The sequence below is a fragment of the Corvus hawaiiensis genome, chromosome 30, assembly GCF_020740725.1.
Source record: "Corvus hawaiiensis isolate bCorHaw1 chromosome 30, bCorHaw1.pri.cur, whole genome shotgun sequence".
NCBI classification, from domain to species: Eukaryota; Metazoa; Chordata; class Aves; order Passeriformes; family Corvidae; genus Corvus; species Corvus hawaiiensis.
This window is the reverse complement of record NC_063242.1, coordinates 1,326,010-1,353,447: the sequence shown is the minus strand read 5'-3', so window position 1 is coordinate 1,353,447 and position 27,438 is coordinate 1,326,010. Positions and strand designations below refer to the sequence as shown.

At 38.6% G+C, this 27,438-nt stretch overlaps 1 protein-coding gene across 1 annotated transcript; it reads left to right on the top strand.

Moving 5' to 3' along the window:
* Positions 1-12: 12 nt before the first annotated feature.
* CLPTM1L (CLPTM1 like) lies at positions 13-26,661 on the top strand. Its single transcript, XM_048289455.1, has 17 exons — positions 13-258; positions 1,193-1,293; positions 2,683-2,872; positions 3,641-3,783; positions 5,687-5,765; positions 9,604-9,721; positions 11,132-11,226; positions 12,730-12,814; positions 14,181-14,284; positions 15,626-15,691; positions 16,637-16,687; positions 17,335-17,417; positions 19,257-19,291; positions 19,567-19,622; positions 19,705-19,749; positions 22,846-22,961; positions 24,356-26,661. The coding sequence occupies exons 1-17, from the start codon at positions 76-78 to the stop codon at positions 24,432-24,434; spliced, it is 1,629 nt and encodes a 542-aa protein (XP_048145412.1). The 5' UTR covers positions 13-75; the 3' UTR covers positions 24,435-26,661.
* Positions 26,662-27,438: the final 777 nt, after the last annotated feature.

The window sequence follows — 27,438 nt, the reverse complement described above, 5'->3', positions numbered from 1 at the left end:
GGCGGATCCCGAGCGGGGCTGCGGCGGGGCGCGGGCGCGGGGGCGGCCGCCGCCATCGCCATCGGCACTGTCAGCATGCTGAGCCGCAGCTCCTTCACCAGCCTGGTGGTGGGCGTGTTCGCCGTGTACGTGGCGCACACCTGCTGGGTCATGTACGGCATCGTCTACACGCGGCCCTGCCCGGCGGCGGCGGACGGCGCGGCCGGCGCGGCCGGGGGATGCGTTTGGCCCTACTTGGCGCGGAGGCCCAAGCTGCAGGTGAGCGGGGCGGGGACGGCCCTCGGCCCCCCGGCGCACCGCCCAAGTCTCGGGCTCCTCGGCAGCACCCCTGTCCCTGCCCCCTGCACTCCGTCCCTGTGCGTGCCCTCTGCCCCCGCTTCTGCCCGCTGTCCCTGCTCCCCCCCCGGGCCAGCCGCTCCCACGCCCTCTCGTAGTGCTGGGCCTTGTGGAGAGCGCCCTTGGCTGGTGCACGGGTAGGACTTGGCTTCGGGTGTCTTTATTGATTTCGTATATCTGCTGTCATACACATCCTGGTTAGAGCAGCCTTGCGGAAGTAATGCTGGGCCTGTTTAGTCTAAAGAAGACTGAGAAGGAATCTTATTAATTTATGTGAATACCTCGAAGGACGGGAGCCAAGGGGATGGTGCCAGACTCTTAAGTGGTGCCAGACTTTTTTAAGTGGCGACAGAATGAGGAGTCATGGCCATAAACTAAAACAGAAGAAGTTCCACTTCAATGTGAGGAAGAACTTCCTTATGTTGAGGGTGGCAGAGCACCTGGAACAGGCTGCCCAGGGAGATAGTGGAGTCTCCCTCTCTGGAGACATTCTGAGCACACCTAAATGTGTTCTGTGTTACCTGCTCTAAGTGAACCTGCCTTGGCAGGGGAGTTGGACAAGACGATCTCCTGAGATCCTTTCCAGCCCTGACAATTCTCTGATTCTGTGAAATGGCTTCACTTCCTTCAACTTCCAGAACAGGTCATCGCATTAAAATTTATTTAGGGGCTGTGTTTCTGCCCGTAAAAGGAGCTGAAAGACTTTTTTGAGTACACTATTTTCTTTTGCTGCGTATACAGCCTTCCTGCACCTGGGGGAATTAGTGAAGATGTAAGACAGACCTGTACTCTAAACGTAGTGATGCATGAATTTATTTCCAAACTCTGATTTCTCTGTGCTGTGTTTTGGTTTCAGTTAAGCGTGTATACTACCACACGGTCAAGCATTGGTGCTGAGAGTAATATAGATCTCGTTTTGAATGTGGAGGATTTTGATATTGAGTCCAAATTTGAAAGGTAAGGATCTGAACCAGTAGTATCCAAGGTATCAGAGTTCTTTGTTTAATTCTGAAGTGTGCATCCTAGCTAGGAGTTACATGGACAGAAGTATGCATGAAGCAAGGTAGATTTCCCTATTGGTTAGCTTGGGTCAGCGTGCTGTTTTCAGCCATATAGGCAAACATTTTGCAGAAGTGTGCCTTGCTTATAATAGTAAAAATTTCCTTCCATTGAGAAAATCTAAAGACAAATGTGCCTGGGAATGCTTAAGACTTGACTCTAATCACATAGGTAGGACACTGGCTACACATGTTATGTTTTGTTCTTAACTGCTGTGGCTTCAGACTTGGAACAGGACTTGGATGTCAGACCATGTTCTCCTTTCCTGTGTTTCATCAACATGCTGTTCCATAACTGTTTCTCTGCTAATAGTCACACAAGAAAACCTTTCTTTCTGATAATTTAGGGTTTGGGCATCTTCTGAACAGATAGAGGTGCCAAGATTGTGCCCTTAGAGAAATTTTTTAGTGTAACAGTGCCGTCTACATAGGCGCTTTGTACAATTAAATTGACTGGAACTACTTGTTTTGTTCACTTGTTTTGTTGTTTGCCTCACTTTTTGTTTGTTTGTTTTTCTAAAATAATTGCCTCACTCTCTCACTCTCTTACTGCAGTCTCCCAGGTTCTTTCACTTTCTGTGTTTTCTATGATTAAAGAACTTGTTGGTTGCAGTTTAGGTCATATTAAACTTCATCTCTGGCAGACCTTATAAGAATTGTTTTACTGACAGGGTCTGCTAAGCCGTGGAAAGTATTCAGAGCAGAATAAGCTGAGCAAGACTACAGGAATAGAGGAGGCATTATGCAAGGGTGCAAGTAGGATGATTTCTTGGCTAGTACAAGGGGAGTGACTTCATGGTTTGGGGCTCCAGTTTAGAGTTCTGTGCTTGATGTGCCATAGCTGAGAAGATATTTTATTAATGCAAAGTGCATGGCAAAACTTTGTGATTTTCTTTTTAAACTTTGTATCATGTATATGGTCTGTGATACATATTTAGCACATGGGAGGCTGTTTTTTACAAGTGCTGTCATATTTTGGCCCTGTGACCTATCAGTAAAGAAAAGCAACAAAAGATGATGCAGTCTTGTGTTATCTAGGGCAGTAAATTATGAAGTGGACAAAGATTAAACTATCTTAAGATGATAGTAAAACTTTGGAAATGCAAATAAAAATACAAATGAGACAATATTGTGATAGGTACTGGAGTATAAAAAATGACCCTATCCAGCCATGGAACATGTCAGCCAGAAGTAATTGTTGTGTTCCAGGCAACCCAAATGTTTAGTAATAGCTAAATATTTCAGCATGTGCTATGTCATCTCATAATGTATTTATTTTGTATTTTAGGACAGTGAATGTCTCTGTACCAAAGAAAACCCGAAATAATGGCACATTATATGCATTTGTATTTCTTCATCATGCTGGCATTTTGCCATGGCATGATGGTAAGCAGGTGCATATAGTAAGCCCTCTGACCACATACATGGTCCCCAAACCAGAAGAGATTAATTTGCTCACTGGTGAATCAGCCACACAGGTAGGTGTGTGTTCCATCTATAGAATGACATCTGCAAAATAAGTAATTTCTTTTATAGACACTTCTAGTGTTAGTAATTGCTGTGCTTGCATCTTTAAACTAGTGATGATACAATGGGAAAAAAAAAAAAATCCTCTTCTTGATCATCATGCTAATAGCAGACTATTCAGCAGAGCAGAGGCAGAGCACTTTAAAACACTGACTAGTTATTAAAGTACTTCCCTAGTTAACAATAATTGCTTCAAGGATTCATTGCTTTTTGTAGAAATACTGTATTGCTCTGTAACAGCATGGTGCCCCTTTCTATAGTGAATTGAATTAATGTGAAATAATATGCTTTGCTGTTGTAAAATAGCAGAATAAGATATGAAGACAAACAGGTAATGTTTGGAGGATCATTCACATCCTTTGGACTGTTTTGGAGTTACATCTGATTACTGTACAGTCCTGTTTTCAAAGTGATTTTTTCTTATTAGTATCCACATTCCTAAGGTATGAAGATTAATTAGGTGAATATTCCTTCTTGATGAACAAGGCTGTGAATGGACACTGAAGTTTTTCAGTGTCAGATTGTGGTGGGCCTTTATAATCCATTATTTTGTATTTGAGCAAAATACTTGATCTGGTCAAAATTACGGTAAAGTGTTTCTTAGTGGGCTTCTGATTTTTATTATAGTTAATGACTCCCTGGATTCTGTGACTTAGATTATTACCCTGTTCAAAATTTTGTGTTGGTTAGCAGTATGTATTTTTATTCTTTTTTTAAAGCAAATTGAAGCAGAAAAACAGACCAATGCCCTGGATGAACCTGTCTCTCACTGGAGGTCAAGACTAACCTTAAATGTCATGGTGGAAGATTTTGTGTTTGATGGTTCATCCCTCCCTGCTGACGTTCACCGTTACATGAAAATGTAAGTCAATGACTTAATTTTGTCAGATATGTTATTATAAACTTATGGCACATTTCTTCTAAAATCCTCCCTGACCTTCTTTCGTATTTTACATTTAAGTGGGCACCTAGAGACAAAAATGCTTGCATTTTCGTAGTGACAAATTGCTACTAAAGTATTATGTTCTAGAAAACCTTACTGGGGACGCCTGGTTCCTGGGCAGCTCAGAGTTTAGAATACTTTCTGTGTGTGGAGTTATCATAGTAAGGCAAAGCAGCACTACGAAGATACAGGTAAAATGCTACAGCAGGCTTGAAACCCATTTGTTCTCCAGTTGTCCTTCTGGCCTTCAGAGCAATTGCCATCCCTTGACCCTTTCCAATTATCCTTCATCTACGAGTTACCTGTACAAACTGGAAATGCTGAAGAGGCATGGCTGATCTCCTGTGATAACTTTTTTCTCCCTTTATGATTGGCTTTATTTTACTTTGACACTGTGTGTTCCTACATTATGTCATTTTCCTCAAGAAAATACTAACAAGCAGGGATGGGTTTTTAGGCCACTAGGTGCAGGCAGTAGCTTCTACTCACAGCTACTTCAATCGCTTCCAGTATCAAGCATATAAGTAGTGCTGTATAGGCTTGTGCAGCTGTATGTTAATGCCTTTCTCTACTTAAATCCAGAAGTAGTTGGTTTACCAGCAGACCCTGGGGTTCTGGGATAGCTTCCCAGGAGAAGAGATAAACTTAGTAACTCATAAAATAGACCCGAGACAGCAAGAAGGGGTTGTTGGAGTGGGGTTGATGAACGAGGACATGTTTTCTGGTTGATTTGCATTGGTGCTGTTTTGTTATTGCATTATACAGGAAAACAGTTTGGATATGGAACAACCTGCTGCAATATCACTAACAATAGCTTTAATCATAGTGATTACATAGAAATCACTTCAGTTAGATAACCAAGCACTATTTCTGAACCTCAATTTAGTACTTTTCTGTGTTACTCTTGCACATTATGTGTTTATTATGCAGTCTTTCTTAGCATGCATAGAGACTTCCTTCTTTTGTTGACAGCTAAAATTCAACTTTCAGCATTTAAAAGTCTCCATTATGCTACTTAGATTTCTACCGAGAACATCACAGTGTAGATGACTGCCTTTTTAGTGAAGACATTAAGAATTTGTGTCTGTTAGGGCATTGGGCTAAATACTTCTCTAAGATACTGACAAAGCAATTGCATGTAGATCATAATTTGCTAATAACTTTACAGTAATCAATTCGATAGAGGGCTTCAAGGCTAGGAAGTTTTAACTGGATTCGTGCAGGTTGGTGAGGTGGTCGAGCAATCCAAATGAGAGCTTGTGTAGATGGCAGAGAAGATTTCTGCTCCTTGTATGCTCCCTGCAGTAGTATCTGGCCTTCCCATTTGTGCATCAGCCATCACATTCATGGTCCCATGTGGGCTAGAGCATGTGACTGATGTCCTGCTGGGCACAGAGGAGTGGGGGAGATGGTGGAGAGGTGTCATGGTCACAGTAGGAGGGGGATATTTGTGATGAAGGATAAAAATATGTGGCAGTAAACTTTGGCATGTTTCTCTTCCACAGACTTCTAAATTTCCCTTGGTCGTGCAAAAGCTTCAGCATCATCACAACCAATCTCATTTGTATTTTTATTTGCTTATTCTGTCCTTCTACAGAAGAGTAAAAACAAACAAAATATTTCAGTACAGATATCTTTCAATGAAAGATTGATTCTAGGCTAGTGGCTAGTTTCTTGCTGTGTGTTAAAAGAAAATGTGCCTGACAAGATGGTGGGAAATTACATGGGTAGATCTGAAAGTGATGAATGAGTGCTAATTTGAATAAAAGTAGTTTTCTTTTTAGATCACTACAGTCATAAAATCCATGTTTAAACATCCTAGGGTTCAGTTGGGGAAGACAGTGCATTACCTTCCAATATTATTTATTGATCAGCTAAGCAACAGAGTGAAAGATTTGATGGTGAGTAATAGAATACCTTTAATTACATTTAAAAGTTTTAACAGTTATCTTCAATGTTGTTTTAATTAAGATTTTCTCATAGGTTGCTTGCTGTAATGAAAAAGTATAAACGCACAAAAGGACTCAATGACCATTTAACTTAATGTGATTACTGTGGTAACTGCAGAAGCTGGATATGTGTTTTGAGACTTCTGTCTGGCAGAAGTATCTGTCAAGTGTTGTCTTCTATTCCACCAAAGATGTTTGGATTCCGTGGCTTCTGCCTTTTGGGTGGATATGGAGGATGTCATGGTAGCACCAGCGGCAGCAGGAGCCGTCTCCTCAGAAGTTTGACTCCCGAAGATGAAGAAGCTCTGTTAGCACCCCAGAGTAGCTTCTCATACCTTCAAGGGAAATAAGCATATTGACATATCCACAGCTGATAGTGGAGCTACACTTGAGAGAAGTCAGTAGCTATTCTCTTACCTCTTCAAAATTCACTTGCGGTTAAATTTCTTGGTGCTGCTCTCTGTCATGTTAGAGTAACTTGAGCACCTGAAAGCTTGGAGTTAACAGTATGTCCAATGATTTTGTGCTCTCAAATAAATCTGGACTTTGAAACTTCAGTAATGGAACTACAGAAGGGTGAAGTTGGATGAGATTTTTGGAGATTGCTAGTCCAATGCCCCTTCTCAGAGTAGGATCCCATAGAGTGAGTTGCTCACGACCTTTTCCAGTTGAGTTTTGGTTATATCTAAGGATGGAGAGGCCACAGCCTATATGGGCAACTTGCTTTAATGTTCAGTCACTCCAGCAGTTAAAAAAAAAAAAATTATAAATTTAAGTAGAATTTCTGTATTCAGTTTTTGCCCAACTCTTCTCTTGTAGGAAATCGTGCAGTTCCTTTGCTATAGGTTACACATGGCAGTCACCTATATCTAAATCATGTTGATCTTAGCAGCTCTTAGTTAAGCTTTGCAGTTCTTTTCAGTTGCACTGAGTGGAGTTTGTTTATTGGAGTTACTGAGAACAGCAGTCTTGGGGAATGTCACAAAACTGTTAAATGAGCACGTCTGGATTCTCCATCTTCTAGATGGAAGCCTTGGTAGATGTCAACTTCCCATAAACTTTCTAAATTGTCTATCCAGTTCATTACTTTCGCTCAGACCAAGAATTTTGTTACTTGGTGTTCAGGAGAATCTTTACAAACTTGCGTCCCTTCCACCCCAAATTTGTACAACAAAATAAACTTGTGAACATTTGTTACAAGTCTTGATAGCAGATAGTTTTGTCCAGTATTTCTTTAGATACACGTTTGTAATATCTCTATTAGTGGTCGTAGTCCTTTGTTTTAAGTTTTATCACAGCTCATCCAGTCCAGTTCAGTACATTCATGTGAACTAATAACTGGTCAAGTCATGTACCCTGTTCACAAATAAATTCAGCATTCTCATGTTACTAATGACATTCCTGCAGTTGTCATGCATGTCACAGTTAATGCTGTTGTAACTCACTGCCTCAGAAAGTCATTAAAGATCCTGGGAAGTGCTGCAAAGGCTATTCCACTAAGAGCAGCCAACTTTCCCTTCAGCAGTGGTTTATGTGATATCTCAGTAGTGACTGGTCTAATGGCTCTTAAGCCCTGCAGCAAGAGTGGTCCTGTAGTAAACATTCTGTGAGAGAATGAGGGGTAAGTGAAGAGCAGGAAAGAGTAAGGAAAGAAGGTGGTGCAGCTTTGATGGAGCCAGGTTAACATTTGCTGTAAGTAGGGGCACAGACAGTGTCTGTTTTCTATGCCTGACCTAAAATCATGGAGCTAAAGATGCATTTTTCCTGCTTGTGCTGGGCTGTATAGATTGTCAACTGACTCTGATTTTGATCAAGATGTAGGCCTTCTGTGGTAAGTACTGCAGTGTAGAGATCATGTTCCTCATGTTCTTAAATGTGCTTGCCAATGCTGGGGTTTTGGGGATTGCACAGAATTTAATAAAGAGATCATTTTAAAATTCATACCACTGAACTTATTTGCAGTGTTTGCACACTGTTTTGTAGTATTGATTAAGTAGAGTGCTAGAGGTAACGTGTGATGCTCTGATGCCATACTGCAAGAGTAGGTTGTATTGCAGGGATTCGGTCATTCCTTGCTTTCAAAGGCTTAGCAGCCGTCACACATCGAGGTTGTGAGGCACCACTTGTGGGCTTTTAGCTGAATGTTGAGAAAGAATTCATTCTTTTAATCTTAACTTGATTTTAGAATTTCCATCTCTGTCTTCTATTGCAATCCAATTTTCTCTCTACGCTACCCCTAACTCCACCCTAGTAGTTCTTTGTGGAGAGTGCACTTGCCACGTGCTGCTTACCCAAGCAGTTGCAAAATTTCTGTTGCTTGTTCATCCTCCACAGGTAAAATTTATTTTCCCTTTCTCCCATATATGTTGATGCTGTCTTTGATAGACTGAGAAATTGAAATGAGACTAATTGAATTACAGGGATCCTTTGAAAAGGAGAAGCAGTCTGGAAGATGTTTATATAGTTTTTGGTAAACAGTTGTAGAATCTTCCCAGCGTTCTCTACAGTTGGCTCTAACGACACTTGTTTTTCTGTTCTGTTCAGTCCAGAGATCCCTGACACTGTTCTAGTTTCTCAAGCTTTTCTATCTGCTGTATTCATAAAACTTTCTCAGCTTCCCTTCCTCACCCTCATTTGCCTGCATGTTCTGCCACTGTCTGAAAAGCTTAAAGGGTCTTGGGAGGGTGGTGAGATTGAGATTTGTTTGTACTTACTGGAGGAAAGAACGAATGGGAGAACAAACGTAGCCCTCAGTTCACATCTGACTGATAAGTGGGGAGCCTAAAACTATGTTCTGTGTCACAAGAATCAGAAGAAGTCCATTCACCTCAGTTAGGTGTCAGCTAACTAATTACTGTAGAAAGAGATGCAGTGTAGAGTAGCAGGTCTGAGATGGGAGTTATGATTGGGAGTAATTAGGAGCCTGGAGCAGTAGGTCTTGAATTCTTGCAAAGTGTCTGCTCATCTGTAGTCCTGAGCTATCCTTGGAAATGTAAAACATACTGCCTGAACTTGTACTGAGGTAGCTGCTGAGTATTCTAACATCTGAGAGGACAAGGGGTTTTTTCTTTTTTTTTTTTTTAAACCTGTTTGAGAGGTGGATATGGACAACTGTCATGCAGAAGGAGCTGAGGCAATTTAAGACTTCTTTTTTCCAGCTTAAGTAACGCATAGATGATAGAGTAGGATTAGCTGAAATTTATTCTTTGGGGGGCAGGAAGAAAGTTTTTGTGATACCCCAGATCCCAAAGTTATCTTACTTAGCTTTAGCTGTGGTGTTTTCACTAGTCTGAGCTAGTGGCATCATCTTGCTTCCCTATCCTTTCAATTTCTCTCAAAATCAGCCTCAATGTAGTAAACTTCTGACTGTGGCTTTTGGGCTACAATTTATTTGTTGGCTGAGTTTTGGGGGGTTTTTTTATAATATTCTAGTTGAGGTGATCACAGTGTGTACATTCAGAGAAGAGCTGTCAAAAGAATTATCTTAAGCACACTTTCCCCACTTTATGCTGCCATCTCCGAGGCATTTATATACAAGAACAGTGAGGTTGCTATAGGAACTTGAACAGAACAAGCTGCTAATTTAAACATTTCTTGGAAAAAACGCAAAGACTTCAAGCATGGTATAGAAGTCTAAGATCTTAATCCCTTTAAAAAACAATCTGAGTTCTTAAAATTGTGTGATTAAACTATAGTGTGATACAATCACTTTATTTAATAAAAAATGAATGGAAGTAATTCTTGCCATTTTTCTGCTATTAAAATGAAACTATGTCTTTTTGAAATGCAGGTTATAAATCGTTCAACAACAGAGCTACCTCTTACAGTGTCATATGACAAAATATCTCTTGGAAAACTCCGATTTTGGATCCACATGCAGGATGCTGTGTACTCCCTCCAGCAATTTGGTACGCTTACCTTTAATGACTTCAAGCCAAGAAACCACAACCTAACCCCTCAGTTTGTTTCTTTTATATACATAGATGACACTTCTTTTTCTGGATAGCTGGTGAAGAGGTTTAATGCTACAAATCTTGTGTTGTTTCACCTTAAGTTAAATATAAAAATACATGTTGACATGTGGTAGGGAACAAGAATACAGAGGTGAATTAATCATTTTTAAAATGAATTTTATTTGAATAGTACTCTGTAACAGCATAAGAGGACATAATCAAGAAGAGCATTTTCATCATGGGTTTCCCCTATTGATCCATGGAACAGAAAAGTTGGATCAGTGGTACCTAGGCTTTGATACAAGGTTTATATACAGCTGCTCACTGTAGCCATATATCTGCGGTGAAATACAGGCAGGCCATCCTAAGTAAAATCCAACTGCTTCTCCTTAGCTCAGGCTAATGTATATTGAAGCTACAAGTATGTCTGCTAAACATAATGGTCTTGAAATAATCAAGTAATTGCTTGCTCAGAGTTTGTGTAGGGCCTTTGTCCACCATCACTTCTCCATAATTTTTTTGTAAGCATCCTCAGAATTGAAATTTTCATGTTCCATGCCTCAGTTGTCTTGTGAAAGGCACAGATAGCAAGACCTCTCATCCCAGGACTATCTCCTCTGCCTGGAAAAAAAGCCTGTCTAAGATGCTGCTTGTTCCCCATAAGTGTATAGGTAGTGAAACATAAGGTTTGAAAATTTCCTGTTGGAGTAATTTCTGGAGCAGTCACCTTAGATGAGTAGCAAAATTCCAAAATCACTTGAAAATGGCCACGTTCTTGCTGTGATGGCAAAGTAAGCTGGTGCTGAACTCAAGCACCATTGCCATAAACACAGCATTGTGTATTTTCTGAGAACTGTGGACTTCAATCATAATATTGCATCTGTGACCATATTTCTCACTGACTTTTGTTGTGCTTTACAGTGTAGTCCTTTTTCTCATTTTTCAACTTTTGATGTGGAGCTCACTCTTCTTATCTATCAAACTAAAGTTCAGAGGTCAATTTGAAAAACTTTTTTTTTTACTTCTCACTCAGGCCAAAATGATTTCCTGTGTCTTGCCATTTGTCTGTCAGGTGTTCAGCTTAGGTTGTAATTACTCAACATGTTAAAGGCACATTACAAACCACATTGTAATTATATAAGTTAAAAGCTTGTAACTGATGGGTTTTGTTTATGGCAAGCCATATATCTTGCCAAAATACAGGTAGATTAGGATTTTACCAGTAAAGCTTCCATCATGTTTTGGATTTATGATTCCTTAAAAAAACTTGTGCAGGTGACGTAAGATTCCTTTCATATTGGACTTGAGCATAACAGCAATGAACTGTCTGGTACTTCTTGCACAGTGACTTGTTCTTTTTCATAGGGTTTTCAGAAAAGGATGCAGATGAAGTAAAAGGAATTTTTGTTGATACTAACTTGTACTTTCTGGCTTTGACATTCTTCGTAGCAGCATTCCATGTAAGTGGTTTTAGGTTTTAGGAAGTACATAATACGAAAAAAAAAAAAGGAGGGGGGTGTGTCTGGCTTTCAGCTGTTTTATTTATTAAGAGTTATTCTTGAAAATAGCAATTTCACTAGAGCAATGGAGCCATTTTCTGGTACAAGTCAACTCTATTTCCAGTACAGAATTAATATGAAAAACTTAAATAAGGCAGAAATTTGAGATAATTATATAGAAACTAACAGTTTTGACTGAAATATGAAACGTTACCTTCATTATCACTTTTTTACATTGTAGTTGAACCAAAGTCCCTAGAATTAATATGCCTGTCAACATGGGTTTAAATTGTGTTGACTTCTCACAAGGTTTACCACTGCAGTGGCATAGCTGGAACACCTGTACTAGGGTCTTAGTCTCTTACTTCTAATCCCTGCAGAAATTTAGATCAGCTGAAATAAATTCCTTTCAAAAATGTTACTGTAAAGTGTGGAGCACTCATGGTTTGTTGTTGTTGTTGTTTGTCTCTTTCTTAGCATTGGCTTAAATCGGAATCTTGATTTTAGACACTGAACATTTTTGTAATCTGCAATTACACTCAACATAATTCCCATACTCTGGGAAAGATAAGAACTTGCCTGGAATGTTATGTGTCTTTATATTTACATTACATACAGTTAATTTGATTGGAAAGCCTTAGACTTCTGTGACATATTAATTTAATTTTTCCACTCTATTTATCAGGTTGCAAAGTATCTGTAGACTGGGACAAGCTTTTCTGATACGTTTTTCTTTTGTGATCATTTTCTCAAATAATTTTAAAAAAACCTCAACAACCCCTTCCCATAAACAAACAAACAAATTCCACAAAAACAACTGAAAACTTTCTCATTAAAATCCATGGATGCAAGAATTTTTGGAATCTGTGTTCGAATTTTTTTAAGACACTGCATGCTTAAAGGAAATACTGAAAAATATGCAGAATGAAAATACTGAAGAAAATAAGAAAGCTTCCTACAAATAAATTGAATTCTAAAAGGTCCTGGAAGTACAGATTGACAGAGGAAACCTGGCTTGCTATATTGTATGATTTTTTTTTTTAAAGCTTTGGTATTATCCAAACCTAAATTGACTATCAGTCCAATGCAGAGCATTTTCGGTCTAATTTAGTGTGCCTTTCCGTGGTCCCTCAAGGAGGTGTGTGGTTCCTCAGGGTCCTCGTTCTTCACCCTCTGTGATGAGTTACCCTGTACTGGGTCCCTGACTTTCTTTACAGGATGGTGATTTGTACAGCATTGCAATGGTAGCAGTATTTGAAACTCATCCTGTCATTTTGTACTGCTTTTAGAGGATGGGCTTATGAAACAGCTTTTCTTTTTAGCTTTTATTTGTGGATCTTAATTTTCTTTTCTGTAGCTTCTAAAATGGGGGTTTTTAATGCCATGTTGAATGCATTGTTAACATTTTCAGTCTCTAATTAGTGCATGTTTCAAGCAAATGAGTATGTTTCTTCCTATTTGCAGCTTCTCTTTGATTTCCTTGCATTTAAAAATGACATCAGTTTTTGGAAGAAAAAGAGGAGCATGATTGGGATGTCAACAAAAGCAGGTATGGACTAGAATGCAAAGTGTTGTCTATACGCTGTCTATTTTATGATGTGTGTTTTCAGTCTTGCTCTAAGTTGACACTTTGTAGGTTCACAGAGATAGCAAAATGAGATGGTTTTGTGTACAAAGAAGTGATGGCTAGCAGTCTGCACAGTTAGATGGTTCTAACTTTGTTAGTTCTGTGCTCAGGTATCTCTTGAGCACTTGTTTCACTTCTGAGGTTTGACTGTCTTGGAATTGGGAATTAATATTGAGTCAGTTACCACGTTTTCCTTACTGAAGGAACAGAGAAGTACTTTGACAAAAGAATGAAGACCAGAAGTTGTTCTGTGGGTGGAGAGAATGTGCTTTCATGGATAATGCTGTTCTACGAGTCCCTTGTGTTCCTTCTAGATAACTACAGGTTCCAAAATACTTGTGGGTGGAAAGTGCTGTAGTGTAATCTCTTGCTTGATTTGGGCTCTGATGTAAACAGGAGCAATAGAGGCTCCTGGGGTGGGGGAGGGGGAGAGCATGGGAGGGTTGATTTGATTTGTTTATCAGAAAGATGAGAGAAACCTAGTGATCTGGCATCCTGCCAAGCCTTCCTAGAAACAGATGGAGGTTTTTCCAATAGATTTTTTCCAATTTTGATTATAAAGCAAAATTATAAACCTGGAGTCACTTGACCTCTGAGACTATCCCTAATTCTGTCATATTGACAGATGGATTAAAACATGTAAGGACTATCTGTACCAGGGGGAAAAAAAAATTTGTGATGATCAACATGTTTTTCTCATGTAGAAAATGCATGTATCATTTTTATGAGAGTGCATTTGTTTTTCTAAAGCAGTTGTACTGCTGTTGGCATGTGTATGCCAGAAAGTTCATAATAATTCAAAACGGTCCATGGAGTTTCAGAAATAAGAGTCAATTGCCAGTTTCAAAACTCAGTAAAGTCAAATTGAAAAGACTTAACATTTATAAACAATAAATGAGTTTCAAAGAGTGACATTATATTGTCTCACAGCCTTTCGGCTTCCTAGTGACACGAATCATGTCCATGTAGTTCCTAATAGTACTGAGACATTGCTGAATAGCTGAAGTACAGAAGCGTTCATTAAATGTTCCAATTTTCTTTCAGCTCCTGTGATAAAGATTGCATAAAATGTTTTTGTTCCCTATTTGTCTGGAGACCACTGGCTGTTTCTAGGACCACTAGATATATCAAGAAGTATATCAGAATATGTATATCAGAAGTATATCAGAATAACTTCATGCTTAAACTGTGTAAGACAGAATTACACTAAATAGGTCATCAGTCTTCTGTCATCTCAGCTGTTCATTTAAATATTAATAAGCCTTCCATTTTCATTTTTCCTGTCTAGTGCTTTGGCGGTGCTTTAGTACTGTGGTAATATTTCTTTTCCTTTTGGATGAACAAACAAGTTTATTGGTACTGATCCCCGCAGGCGTTGGTGCAGTGATTGAGGTGAGTTCTTAAAGCTGTAGCACCAGATACCAGTATTTGCAGCAACATCCATAGTTTACAGTAAAAAAAGAATGCTAAACTTGTTCCTGGAAAATTTTGCTGTAGCTTGCATGTCCTTGGCTGTCAGTGGCAGAGGAGATTATGTCCCTTGATCAAATAACTAAACTGGAAGTACCAGTTTTTCTGGGATGGTCCAGCGGATACTGTAGAAACCAAACGCAGAGTGATGCTGAGGTTCCACCTATCACATCATCTGGTAGGCCTCACTCCTGGCCAAGCAAGTACAACCATGTCAACAAGCCTGCATGGAAGCATTGTGGAAGAGCAGGCTGTGTGCCCACAGACAGTGTCAGGACTGAGGTGATTGGGGAAGGAGGAAAAGGAGGAGGCTGCTGCCTGTGTGCATGATTCCGCAAGTCCTCGTCTAGTCAGTGGGTTGCAGGTAGCACAGTTGTCTCAAAGTGACAGTAATCATATGGACAGTACATCTCAGAGGAATTTGCTAGGAAGAACTTCTTCACAGCTTGTTCTTAACTCCTGTTTCTCATGCAGTACTAATAGTGACATTGATGCTGTAAGAATTTTCTTACTTGCATCAGAGATAACAGTAAAGGATCGTCTTTACCCTATTCCCCTTTTTTTTTTTTGTTTGGAATATATGGTGAGTAAGAGAATATTGGTTTATCTAAAGTTAAACAAATAAACCTTGTCCACAAAAAGCTTCATGGGCTGTAGCTCTCCTGGGGTGCTGCATTGCCTAAGGTGTCGAATCTGTATAGCAATGTGGGTACGTGAGTAAATTTTCAGGTGAACTGAAACTTTTGGTTTACATTAGGGTCAAGCTGTTACAGCTGTACAGTAATTAACCAAATAATTCAGTGGATTCACTGATTTTTGCTTGTAGTCCACTACTGAAAGGTAATGGCCATGTAAGCACCAACCTAATCAGGAGTTCTGAGGCACCTTCATCGAGGGCATGTAAAAACTTGCTTGGCAGGTGACTACTGGGGAATTTTCTAAATGCCTGACCTGGGGGGCATGTTGGTGCTAACCTCACCTAGGCACTGCAGTCCAGATATCGTGGAAGGACTAAATTACTTCACTTAAAGTACATCATCTGATAAAGAGACTTAATAGTACAGGCTCACAACGTTGTACTTGTTTGATGACACAGCATTTGGTTTGTGTAGACACAGGCAGTGTGTGCTGCAATCAGGCTGCTACTGATTTATGCAATGGGTGCTTAAAATAGGTGTTCTGGGATCTTGATTCTAATTATCTGAATCCTGATGTTCCTTTGTATAATCTTTTATGTGCACATTTTGTTTTTGCTAATCACAGCTCTGGAAAGTGAAGAAAGCCTTGAAAATGACAATCAGATGGCAAGGTTTGAGACCCAAATTTCAGGTATAGTAGACATTGCCCTGTTAACGATTACACTCTTGAATCATCCATCTGTTTCCAGGTCACTGTGTAACTTGACTTTTAGTGAAGTCAAGACTTCTTAAAAATTACAGAAGTTTCCTGTGTACATCTCTTTATGAATGGCTTAATCCAATAGCAGGATGAGCATTTTCAAACCTGTTACTTTCTTTGAGTTCTTTAGAAAAAGCAGCTATTTGTGTATATTTATGGTGCAAGAAACTTCAGAACTTCTCTGTCAGTCCTGTTAAATCTTAATAGGTGGGACTGTGCTGCTGCCACTGTGTTGGAAAGGCAACTCTTAAGTGACATCATGTTTTGAAATAAGAAACTGGCTTTTTCATGAACCTAATGATTCTTCTAGATAAAAATGAAGTGCTGAGACTACAGAACATGCAGTGGCAAAGTTCAGTCTACATTGAAAGTTTATGTTGTTGGTAGGAGAAACAGTTGTCTAATCTTCAGTGTTTTCTTCACAAGAAGTGCTGGGGTTTTGTGCTGCTTGAAATCTAGGTGTCTGGAGCGACTGATGGCTCTGCTTGTTCCTATGTCAGTAATCAAGGAACTGTGTTTAAGCAGGCAGAATTTCTGGACATGTGGAGTTAATCCATAACCGACCTCTCCATGATTATAGTTTGTAATAAATGCTTCCTTTATCTGACATTTTTAGCTACTTGGCTTTGCTTTTGCTTTGTGAATTTTGCTGTCTCAACAGCATTTTTCTAAGCAAAGAAGCCTGGAAATTTGGTGTAAAATATGAGGTGAAAGGTTAATCTTTTTGCCTGTATTTAGAAGGCTGCACAGGACAATGTATGACTCTCCTACATAGAAGCTTACAAAAGCTTTGTTACCTGCTTAATGCAGGGGGTTGGACAGCAAATGCTTTCCCTCTGTGTTCTGACTTCATTATGGTTTTTGTATCTATTGCAGTTTGGTGCATACAATGACTCTGAAAAGAAAACAGAGGAATATGATGCCCAGGTAAGAGGGAATTCTATGTCTTTGGATCTACAAAGTCTGTATATGTGACCTGTTGATTGACTTGTTTTGCTCTTTTTTTCTACAAATGTATTTTCCATGTTCTCACAGTTGTCAAGTTGATCATCATTGTGTAGATGATCAGGTAGTGAAGATTCATTCTGATAATTTACAAAAGGAAACCGCAAAATAATCCTTTTGGTTGTTGAATCTGGTTGAAGCCTTGCTCTGAGAAGCAGAATTGCAAGTGACTTAGATGAAGAGAGGTCACTCACAAATTTGAAAGCTGATATTTGTGCTTGTTATTTGTACTTCTTACTTTTACTGAAGGAAAGTTCATGTGGTTCCTGATTTGTGAAAGGACTTAGGCATAGGTGACAGCATTGGTGTTAAGTAGGGAGTTACTTTTAGACATGATCTTTGTGCTGTCCCTTAGTGCCTATGCTCTAAGGTGATTGCTTGTCTGAACTGGGCTTTGGAATTTTCACCACCACCACTAGAACTGGAAGCATAGTGGAAATGATAGCAGACAATTGGGAATAGACGAAGATTCTCAGGGAAAAATTATGTCGCTGTCTTCTATTTAATGCCAAGAAAAATCTGCTGTATATAAAATGTGAACTAACAAACTTATTTTCCTTGTCTGTTAGGCTATGAAATACTTGTCATATTTGCTCTATCCACTGTGTATTGGAGGTGCAGGTTACTCCTTGCTGAATGTCAAATACAAAAGGTACTGTAACTCTATAAATTATCTTATATGGAATTGAAACATTCCCCATTTTTTCTACATGGTTATGGAAATTGGTTGTTTTAGTTTGATTCATAAGTCAGGAACTGGAAACTTCCTTGTTCTGTCTATCTAAAGCTGAAGAGTCTAGATGGTTTTTTAACATCCTGTAAGCAACAGGCTGTTGTATTTTACAAGTAACCTGATATTACTTTAGTATAGAACTCAGTAGCTTGCATACATGATCAAGCTGTCAATCAGAAGAAGAGGAAGAAAGCTGCCATTGATGCTCAGAGAACCAGTTGGTGATAGGAGAGATGAAAGAAATTCAGTGGTTGAACCTGTCCAATAGTGGAGAGAAGCAAAAACTTTGACAAAATTATTTTCTTTGAACAAGAGGCTCCTCTGCTCCTAAACACGATAGCTAGGATGGCAAGCAAGCAAAAGCATTTTTGAGAAAGGGCTCTTTATTCCTTTAGAGCCATGGACTTCCTGCACCATAGTAGTACTTCAGCAAGAGCTGGACACACAATGCTTGATGAACAAGTGAGACCCTTGTCCCCTTGCACTCAAAACAGCTAGTTCATTTTGTGTTAGAGAGATGCAAGCAAGTGTGCAGCCATGAGACTTTGTTGTAGGAAAAGTCTGTAAACATAAGCATGGTGATGGCCATGTAGGCATTTTTTTTATAGTTCTTAGGCCCAGATGGGATGGGAGAAAACAAGCAGTAGTAGTTCTTTGTAATGTTATTTTAAGCTGTTGCTGCACACATGAGCCATAACACTCATACTAGAAACTGGGGCAATTTCTGGGCTATTTGAAAAGCAGGTTTTTTTCAAAAGGTTTTTGCCTTAGTAAGCAGCTAACAAATATGCAGCATTTTAAAATTCTTCTTTTCTGACAAAATTCTTGAATTTTTTTAGTATTCAAAAATACTATATTCCAGGTGTTTTATGAGCTGCAGCTTAAGGAAGTGAAAACAATTCATATAATAGAATACAGAAGTCTTGCCATTGTTAAATCAGGAAGGAAATGTGACAACAAGTAATCGAGGCAGTAGATTATCCTTTAATCTTGGAGATATTTTCTGATTAATTCTTTAAATGCTTGTGGATTACGGAAATACTACTACAACGGTAATGTTGCTATTAATGTGTTAGTAACACAACAGTGCAAGTTTAATTTTAAATGATGTAACCAGAGCATGACAGTTATTAGCTGTTCTCAAGATTGGAAGCAGAAGTATGGAATTCAATCACTGCCTGTAGTACTGCCATTGTTTTGTTAAGACTATGCTCCATTGAACATCTGGGAGGGTTATTAGATGTAAGGAGGGAAAAACGTAGATTCCTTGTATTTACCTTTTTTTTTTAAGTACCTACTGTCATGGTTTGCACTGAATGGTATTTGTTGTTTGAAATCTGACAAGTCCTTACTGTGCCATATTGAGTGGCACAGTATATTTATATACTGTGTGTGTCTCTAATATTTAGAATACAGTGTTACCTTTGCAGGCTTTAATACAGTCAGGGTTCAGTGCACAGTATTATCTCATATTAGTTATCTGATTATTGACACAGAAGTCTTAGAATAGTCTGTAAAAGTATAAAAACAGGTGATAAACCTCTCGAAACTTCTTGTATGGACTGATAAATACCCTTTGCTTAAAGTACCTTCTATGGAGCCCCTCCTAATCCAAGGAAGATGTGAGGTATTTAGTTCTTGCATGAAGTAATTTGTAACGTAGCCATTTCTTGGAGTAGTCAGCATACAGTCGTGTATAGGATGTGTTATAATTTTGGCTGAAGAGAAATATAACTCTACTCTCTTCTTTATTTGCAGCTGGTACTCCTGGTTGATTAACAGTTTTGTCAATGGTGAGTCCCTTCTGTTCTTTTTTCTATTCCTATTTCTTCAAATGAAGGCCAGACTCAAAAGCAGAATATTAACTGCTGTCATTTGGATCCATGTAATACAGAGCAATAACTTATTATTAAACTATCACAGTGATTGAAAAAGGGAGAAGAATCAATTCAAAGTGAACAAAAGAATTAGATGCATCTTCTCTCTTCAGGAAAAAATAAGTGCAAATCATTAATTATGTGTGATGTACATCTGTGCATTTGGTTTTTTTTCCATACTTTCTCTTCAGGAGTGTATGCTTTTGGATTCCTGTTTATGCTGCCCCAACTATTTGTAAACTACAAGGTAAGATTGAAATGTGATAAAAGTCTACTTTCCTAGTCTCTTCTTGCAGACTTTATTACAATTTGATATTTTTTATTTCTAGATGAAATCTGTTGCACACTTACCATGGAAGGCTTTCACATACAAAGTAAGTAGAGCTCTAGTTTAAAGTTGGGTGCAGTCCTTTTGAAAATTATTTTCTGTAAAAAGCAGCCTAATAAGAAGTAGCTGAAGGATGGTGTACGTTTTTTTTAAGAACTAAACTTGTTTGCAGCTGTCCTTAAAAAAAACCAAAAAAACCCACTGACTTTCATTTTTCATAATGACTTTCATATAATGAGAATACTTGCATCCTAGTTTTTATGATAATACTGCTTTTTGTACTGTCAGCTGTCTTGCATGAGTGCAGATGTTGGTCCTGCAGATAAATTTGTCCGTCTCAGTTAAATGCATTATTTTAAGAAGATGTCAATGCATCACTGACAAGGGATAGTTCTCAAGAAACAGTTAGGGATGGTTGAAGACCTTATTTTGGCAAGTTCCAGGAGCTACCAGAGACTGAAGTAATGTACACACTGTTCTGTGCTAGGGTGGTAATTGTGAGCTTCTGGGCAAACCCAGTATGAGGGGAGTTGTTCCATGGGGAAAGAGGGACTGCACTGTGGTGTCCCCACTGCCTAGATTGCCCTGGTAGGAAATAATGCGGTGCTGCAGTCAAGCTCAGTAGCAGACCTTGGAGGGGAAGGTGAGTTTATTTAAAAACAAAATCAGCTCACTAACCCTTTGATGGCTGTGTATCCACAAGCACCCACTTGTGTGTCCAAGTGGTTTGTGTAGTATTCAAACACCAAGATGATAGACCCCAGTGTCCCAGTCAGGATTCCTTGTGCTGATATGGATAACAAGGGACATCCACTGTTAAGTTCCCATGTCTCCTATGTTCTGCCTCAATGGCAACTATATGCTAGTTTTGTTCTTGTACCCGTAAAGAGCTGGTAGTGTTTTTACTCTATCATTTCCCACCAATCTCAGTCATTAGGATTTTTGTACTGTACTTTGTTTTCCTGATTGTTGTGTCCTGAGAAACCCTGGCTGGATGTGCTGGGATGATCAAGACCCTGATGCCATCAACATGTACCCTTTTTACTTGTGCTTCTACTCATAAATGCTTTTATTTTTCCTTTGTGCTGCTATATTACAATTCTCCAGAACAGTTAAAAGGAGCAGTTTAAAAACTGCTCAAGAAATGGTATCCAGTTCTGAATAGAAGATTTGGGACAAAAAACCTAAAATGTATACATCTAAAGAGACTTTAAAGGCTTTTCCATCTCTATGAGCCTATAGCAACAGTCTAACTTTCTGCTGCCTTAATGTTTTAAGGAAACAGGGTGCATCTAGGAAAACAGATTGAAATGTAGCTGGTAGTAGAATAGCAGATAAACAGTCTTTGATGTGGAAATAGGGACAAAAATAACAATAAACAGTATTTCGGGCATACACTAGGCAAATCAGCATGTTTCTTAAGAGGAGGGAGCAGAAGGTGTGTTAGTGAAATAATTTCTCAATTCTGCTTCACCAGAGATAATAACTGAGCCGAGACATCAGCAGTTAAATAAACAACAAAGGGAGGTTATTCAAGCAAGTAACCTTTTAAGCAGTACAACCTTGCTGAACAGCGTTTTCTACAGAGCATTTATGGTTAGCATTTATGGTAGCATTTAGGCTACCCACAACAAAAGCTTGTGTATATGGAGAAAGAAGTCTATTTTGTTTTCAATTATGTTTAACTTTGTGAGCTTTGGAGGGAGTAATTGACTTTTTTTAATGGATATTTAAAGTTGCTTGCTCTCTTTTGCACTTCAAGCGAAAGGAAGAGTCTGAGGGCTCATCTGTGATCATTTTTCCTTAATTTGACCTCTTACTTTTCAGTTTCTGTGGGTTTAACGTTTATGCCCTTCATACCTTTATGAGGAGTACCTTCAAGTGAGAAGTGAGATAATCTCAAAAAAAATGACCCAGTCAAAACACTATTGGATGGGCTGCCTTGGTGCACTCACTTGCAGTGGCCTATGAAGACTGCCTGTGTGCCTGAAGGATGGAGCATTTAGCTTTTTCTTCCCTTCGTCATTGTAGGATCACTCACTTGAGTATTGACTTGGAAAGGCTGTCTTTTCCAGCTTGCCAAAGTTTTTATTTTTGCTCCATGACAAACCTTTTCATAGGGTTGAAAAGTTCCATCTGTATTCCTCAGTCACTTCAGATCGATGGGTTTGCTTTGACCTGACAGAAAGAGCTCTTCTGTTGTAACTAATCAGAACTCTCTCTTGTCCAACACCCTCATTTTCTGCTGGTGTTTTGTTCCATCATATAAACATTGGTTGATTTTGTAGAGTAAATCCTGTGCTTATATCACTTGCCCCCCTTCTTATAGTATGGATTAATGTACAGCTTGCTAAAACTGCAGGGAGCCACATTACTGACTCAGTTTGTTAACCCAACTGTGCATATTCTTTGCTGAATTTGTTTCCTGATGGTTTTTAGTGATTTGGAACATTTTATTGCAACATATGAGCACTAGAGCTGGTGCACTGTAGTTGATGCATGCAGCCTCCCTCTAGGTGAGAGCCAGATCCAGAGGAGTTGCATTTCTGTTAATTTACCTTTCATTATTGCTGCAGAAATAGAGCCTATAGTATGTCTAATTGATTGGAAGTGATACAGAAAATTATCCATCCCTTATTCAAGATATGGTTACTTCCAGAAAAGCACTGAAAACATTTTGAAGTCTTTCCAAGGCTATCAAGTTAATCTTCTTAAGAGCAATAAATGAACAAATTTTACACAAATTTCTGCAGAAAACGAAAGTGAAGTGACATTTTGTAAGTCTTGTCATTTGAGTAATGAATGAACAAAAGTGTGGGGGTTTTTCCAGTTTCTTTTGAAGATTTCTCTGAAACTGAGTCTGTGTTTTTCCCCTCCCATAAAAATACTCTAACTTACCTGAAGCAGTCCTACTTCCTTTTTACTTGTAACTTGTGGTCTGTAGTAGACAGCATGGTCTTCATTAAAAGAATGCATTTTAAAGTTTGCATTAATTAGTTTTGCAGCATAACCTCTAAGTGTTGTTATAAATATGGAAGAAGTCTGTGTTCCTGCAGAAAAACATAGGAAGCTTGTAACTTTGTATGACTGATAACTTCCTTTCTTGACAGCCAACTGAAGCATACTTTTCTTTAATTTGTAGGCATTCAACACCTTTATTGATGATATATTTGCTTTTATCATCACTATGCCAACATCTCATAGGCTGGCGTGCTTTAGAGATGATGTTGTGTTCCTGGTCTATCTCTACCAAAGATGGTATGACTTCCTTTAATGTTCATTACAGTTTTTACAATGCTATTAGATGGTTCTGTCCTGTTGTTGTAAAGAACTATAGATTGGGATAGACTTGAAGTTTTATACTGTAATAATGTATAGTATAGTATGGTCTGGATAATGATAGCTATGTATATGCCTAGTGAAAGGAATGGTGAGCAGGGCACCCTGCAAAGGAGATCTCAATACAAGTAAGAGGGACAGAAACATTTTCCCATAACTGACAGTAATCCTGGACATGATACTGAGTAGTCAAAAAATTCCTCTTCTCACAGTACTCAGAATTTTTGTCAGTAACCCCTTTTCCCTCCCCAAAACAGCCTTCTTTTCACCAGATTTTGAAAGTTACAAAAAAAAAGAAAAAAACAACAAAACCAACAAAAAAACCCAACCAACCAAAAAACAAACAAACAAAAACCAAACAAGCAAAAACAAAACCAAAAAAACAATCAACCAAAAAAAAACCCCACAAACCAAAAACCAACCACAAATCAAACCTGAGACATAAATACCTGAGGTAAGGGGAAGGAGAGAAAATCCTAAGCTTTTGTTCACAAAACCACTTAAGAGTTCTGGGCTTCTAACCCTTGCTGAGGGCCACATCTCCATGTGCTCAGTGTCCTAGGCATGCTCTCCCAAGTTGCTCTGCTGGGCAGTAGTAAAGGCTGTTACCTGATTGGGGACTGCCCTGCTCCGCTTTTCTGTTTATCTAGTTTGCAAACACAGTTTACCAGGTTCTCTTGTAAGTTAAGTGTCTGTCTAGTTTCAGATTCTTCAAGTAACTAAAATCAGATGGGGAAGAAAGTTATATGCAGTACTTATGAAATACTGTTCATAGTGAAGCTACAGAAAGTGTATTCTTACTGCCAAGAAGAAACATTTTTATGTGGAGCAAACAAGAATTCTAAGCCAAGTTCACATTCTACCAGAATACAGATATGTACATCTAACTAATCATTAATACTAACTGCAGACTTCATTTTGGGGTTTATATAATTGCACCAAAATGTAGTGAAATTGGTCCCCTTCTGAGCTATTTTTGTAGAAGTTAAGAGGTCAGCAGCTTCTGATAGGGGCTGGGCACTGGTTTCAAGTTTGAGAGGTATCCTGGATTGCTTGAGAAAAGACTCCAGCTAAGCTTTAGGGGAGCTAATACATCTCTTAAGAGGTCCTGTTATGAGACAACTGGTTAAGTCATATTGTGAAGAAGCTGATATGTCTGTACAAATCTTTAAAAATGTTGGGGTTTGCCACAAGTGGGAATAGAGAATATGATGACAAAGAAATTAACTTTTAAAATTAAGCATGACAGAACTACTTAATTCCTTCAGATAGGAGACTGTAATGTAACTAATGATTTGGGTTTTTTCTGCCAGGCTTTATCCTGTGGATAAGAGCAGAGTAAATGAGTATGGAGAATCTTACGAAGAAAAGTCAAAAAAAAAAAGCTCATAGAGAATAACTAAGAACTGAAGAAGATTCTGACCCCTGGACTCTTACTCGCTTTGTGTATTACCTGGTCTTAAGGAAGGAAAAACTTATTTAATAAGAGTATTTTTAAAGCTTATGACAGAACTACATGGACAATACATCTTCTATATTGCCAAAATCTAGTTTTGATACCCGCCTCTTTCAAGACCCTCTTCTGTCCTCACAAGGTCTACTGTCTGCCAGATGACATTATATAAACTTCCTTCATTTCAGCTTCTCTTCAGTGAAAACCTAAGCATCCTGACCATTGTAATTAAGATCCAAATCTGTGTTTTTAAGACAACTCACGAACTGAAACTGTGGTGCCTGTGCCACTAGGCTATGAAAACTGAAAAAACAAGACACTGTGTTAACAGCAGAATCAAGAATTATTGCCAAACTGGAGGCTGTTAAAAATAAAAGGTATAATATTGGATTATATGCTAATTACCAATCATTCTCATTTGATAATGTGATAATGGAGTTAGAAATTGTAGAAATTGTGAATTCAGAGCTAAAAAAATATATTGTTTGAAATATAGGATAAAGCAAATGGTGTTGTTAAACTTCAAATTCCGCCATGTTCTTGGCCCGCAATATGGCAGAGGGTTTCGGTTTCCTTAAATTGAATGAAGGTGTGAAAAAAACTGTAACATGATTTCTTTCAATATGTATGCAAGTTTATAGAAATCCTTCTGCATTGTTGACAGACCTGATTTCTTGGCATACCAGGTGTTCATGTAATGCAAATCATTGTTATGTGCTGGGAAAGTCTCTTCAACGCTTCTTAAATTCTTCATCATTTGGTACTGCAGTGACCTACTAGGCCAATTCTGTCATGTTTCAAAGGGAATAATTCCTCAGTCTTTTCACCTCTCCCTCCTTGCCCCATCCTGTTTTTTAGATGAAACACACATCATTCAAATGGAATTGTTTTGCTCAAGTAGAGGTTCAACAAACTACACAGATACAGAGAAAAAAAAATAGCCTGGTAAAGAATAATTCGTACCTCTCATATAATCGAAAATTCCATGGGAATGGAATCATTGAGGGAAGTATTTTGATCTGTTTCTTTCAAATTTGTAAAAATAATCAGGTTGAATTATTATACCAAAATCCAAACTCCACAGCTATATCTAGAAGCAACTTTTAAAAATGGTTAGAAAAAATTTAAATTTAAAATCTTTGTAAAGATTTCTAAAAGCAAGTTTCTTAGTAACAGTAAGGGAAATATGGAGTGCATTCCTTTCAGCAGCAAATAAAATACAATTATAAAAATCCAAAAGGCAGAATTGTAGTTTCCAATTCTAGTTTTGCTTTGGTCAGTAAGTTTACAAATAATGATACTTAAGTTTATTAAATTGCATGCTCTTTGTGCAAGGCTGTTTAACCTCAATTTGTCATGAATTGAAAATATTCACTGAATAACTTTGAAAAACACAGGTCAGTTCCTGTGGTCTGCAACTACTTTGTGAACTGGATTTTATCCAGTTCTGTACTGCAAAAGTCTGAACATATAAATATTTGGGTCCCAAAAAGATATGGAAATATGCCTGCCTATTGTATTTTGCCACAGACTAGTTTTTCCTATACTGAAGTCCTCCTTACACACTGCTGGCAATGGAAAGGAGTCTTGAAGTGAATATTTATCTCCTGTTCATGTTAAAGTCTCTTTATGCTGTTAATTGTAACTACAGATTATTGATTTTAGCATTAAACACACCCAAGTAAGTCTATGCAAAACTGGGGTTGCATTTGCTGTATCTTGTACCTGTTTTGAATTTGTTTGGAATGAGCTCTTTGCTGTTAAGCAAACTAGTATTTCACATTAAGTTAAATGTATGTGAAAAGTTTTCCTGATATAAAGAATGCATATAGCACGTTCCCTTTTTGTGCCATTTCAAAACAATGAAGTCATTGGTTCGTCTAGAGTAGCTTCTCAAAGTCCAGAATATCATATTTGGGTATTTTTGATGTTTCATTGCCCATTTTTGTGCACAGCTGTTGAAAAATTGCTCTTGCACCTTTACATACTGTGAGTGTACTGGTCTTCTGTCTTGCATTTCTTGACACTGACCTCATGATATCCTATACAATAGTCATAAAGCATATAAAATTAGAACATTTTAAGTCTTTAAAATGAGCAGGACTTTCCTGTTCAAGTCATGGTTTTATGCATTCCGTTTCCAAATAAAAGACTTGGCACATGGGATAAAGAGTTACCTTTTGTTACTGGAAAGAAAGGTGATAAAAAAAACTGTAAGTAGTAACTTTGGAGATACTAAATTACATGTTTTAACTTTCCACTTGTGGTAATGGCATCAGCTAAAAATGTGGTTCTGTACATGAACCAGCTCACACTGGATTATCAATATCTAGACTCTGTTTAAGTGTCCAAGAGTAACTTAAAAATTTCCTCACTTCTAATGGGATCTCCTGCTGTAACCTACTAGGTGACCATCTCACAGTCTCATCTTCATTAGGCTTCTAATGGCTTTGGAAGTTAAAAGATTACTGTGATTTTGGGTTGGGGCTGTTTTAGAATTAATTGAGAAAGCCATCCTATGCTTCTGGAAGCTGCTCTTGCCCAGGACTTAGCACTGCATAATACCCCAGCAGTCTGATTCTCTAAGGATGTAAGTGACAAAAGGCAGCTGGCTGGACTCTGTGGGTGCAGTGCCGCCGAGCTGTGACGGAGACTCTGCTCTATTCCTGCACAGCTCTTCACTTCCATACCCTGCTACTTCCTGCTCATCATTTCCTGCTGCCATTCTTCCAGGAGGTGACCTTCCACCCTTTGGACTTGTATTCCCAGGAGCCACAGGACAAACATTTACAAAACTGCAGCGGCACGGACAGGTTTTGTTTCATCAGCAGAGCTCAAGAAGTCTGCTCTGCTGTGCTTCTGTCCCTCTGGAGCAGGGGCTGTGGATGCTGCTGAACTGCAGGCTCAGCACCAGTACGTGTTCCCTTTTAACACGACACTCCA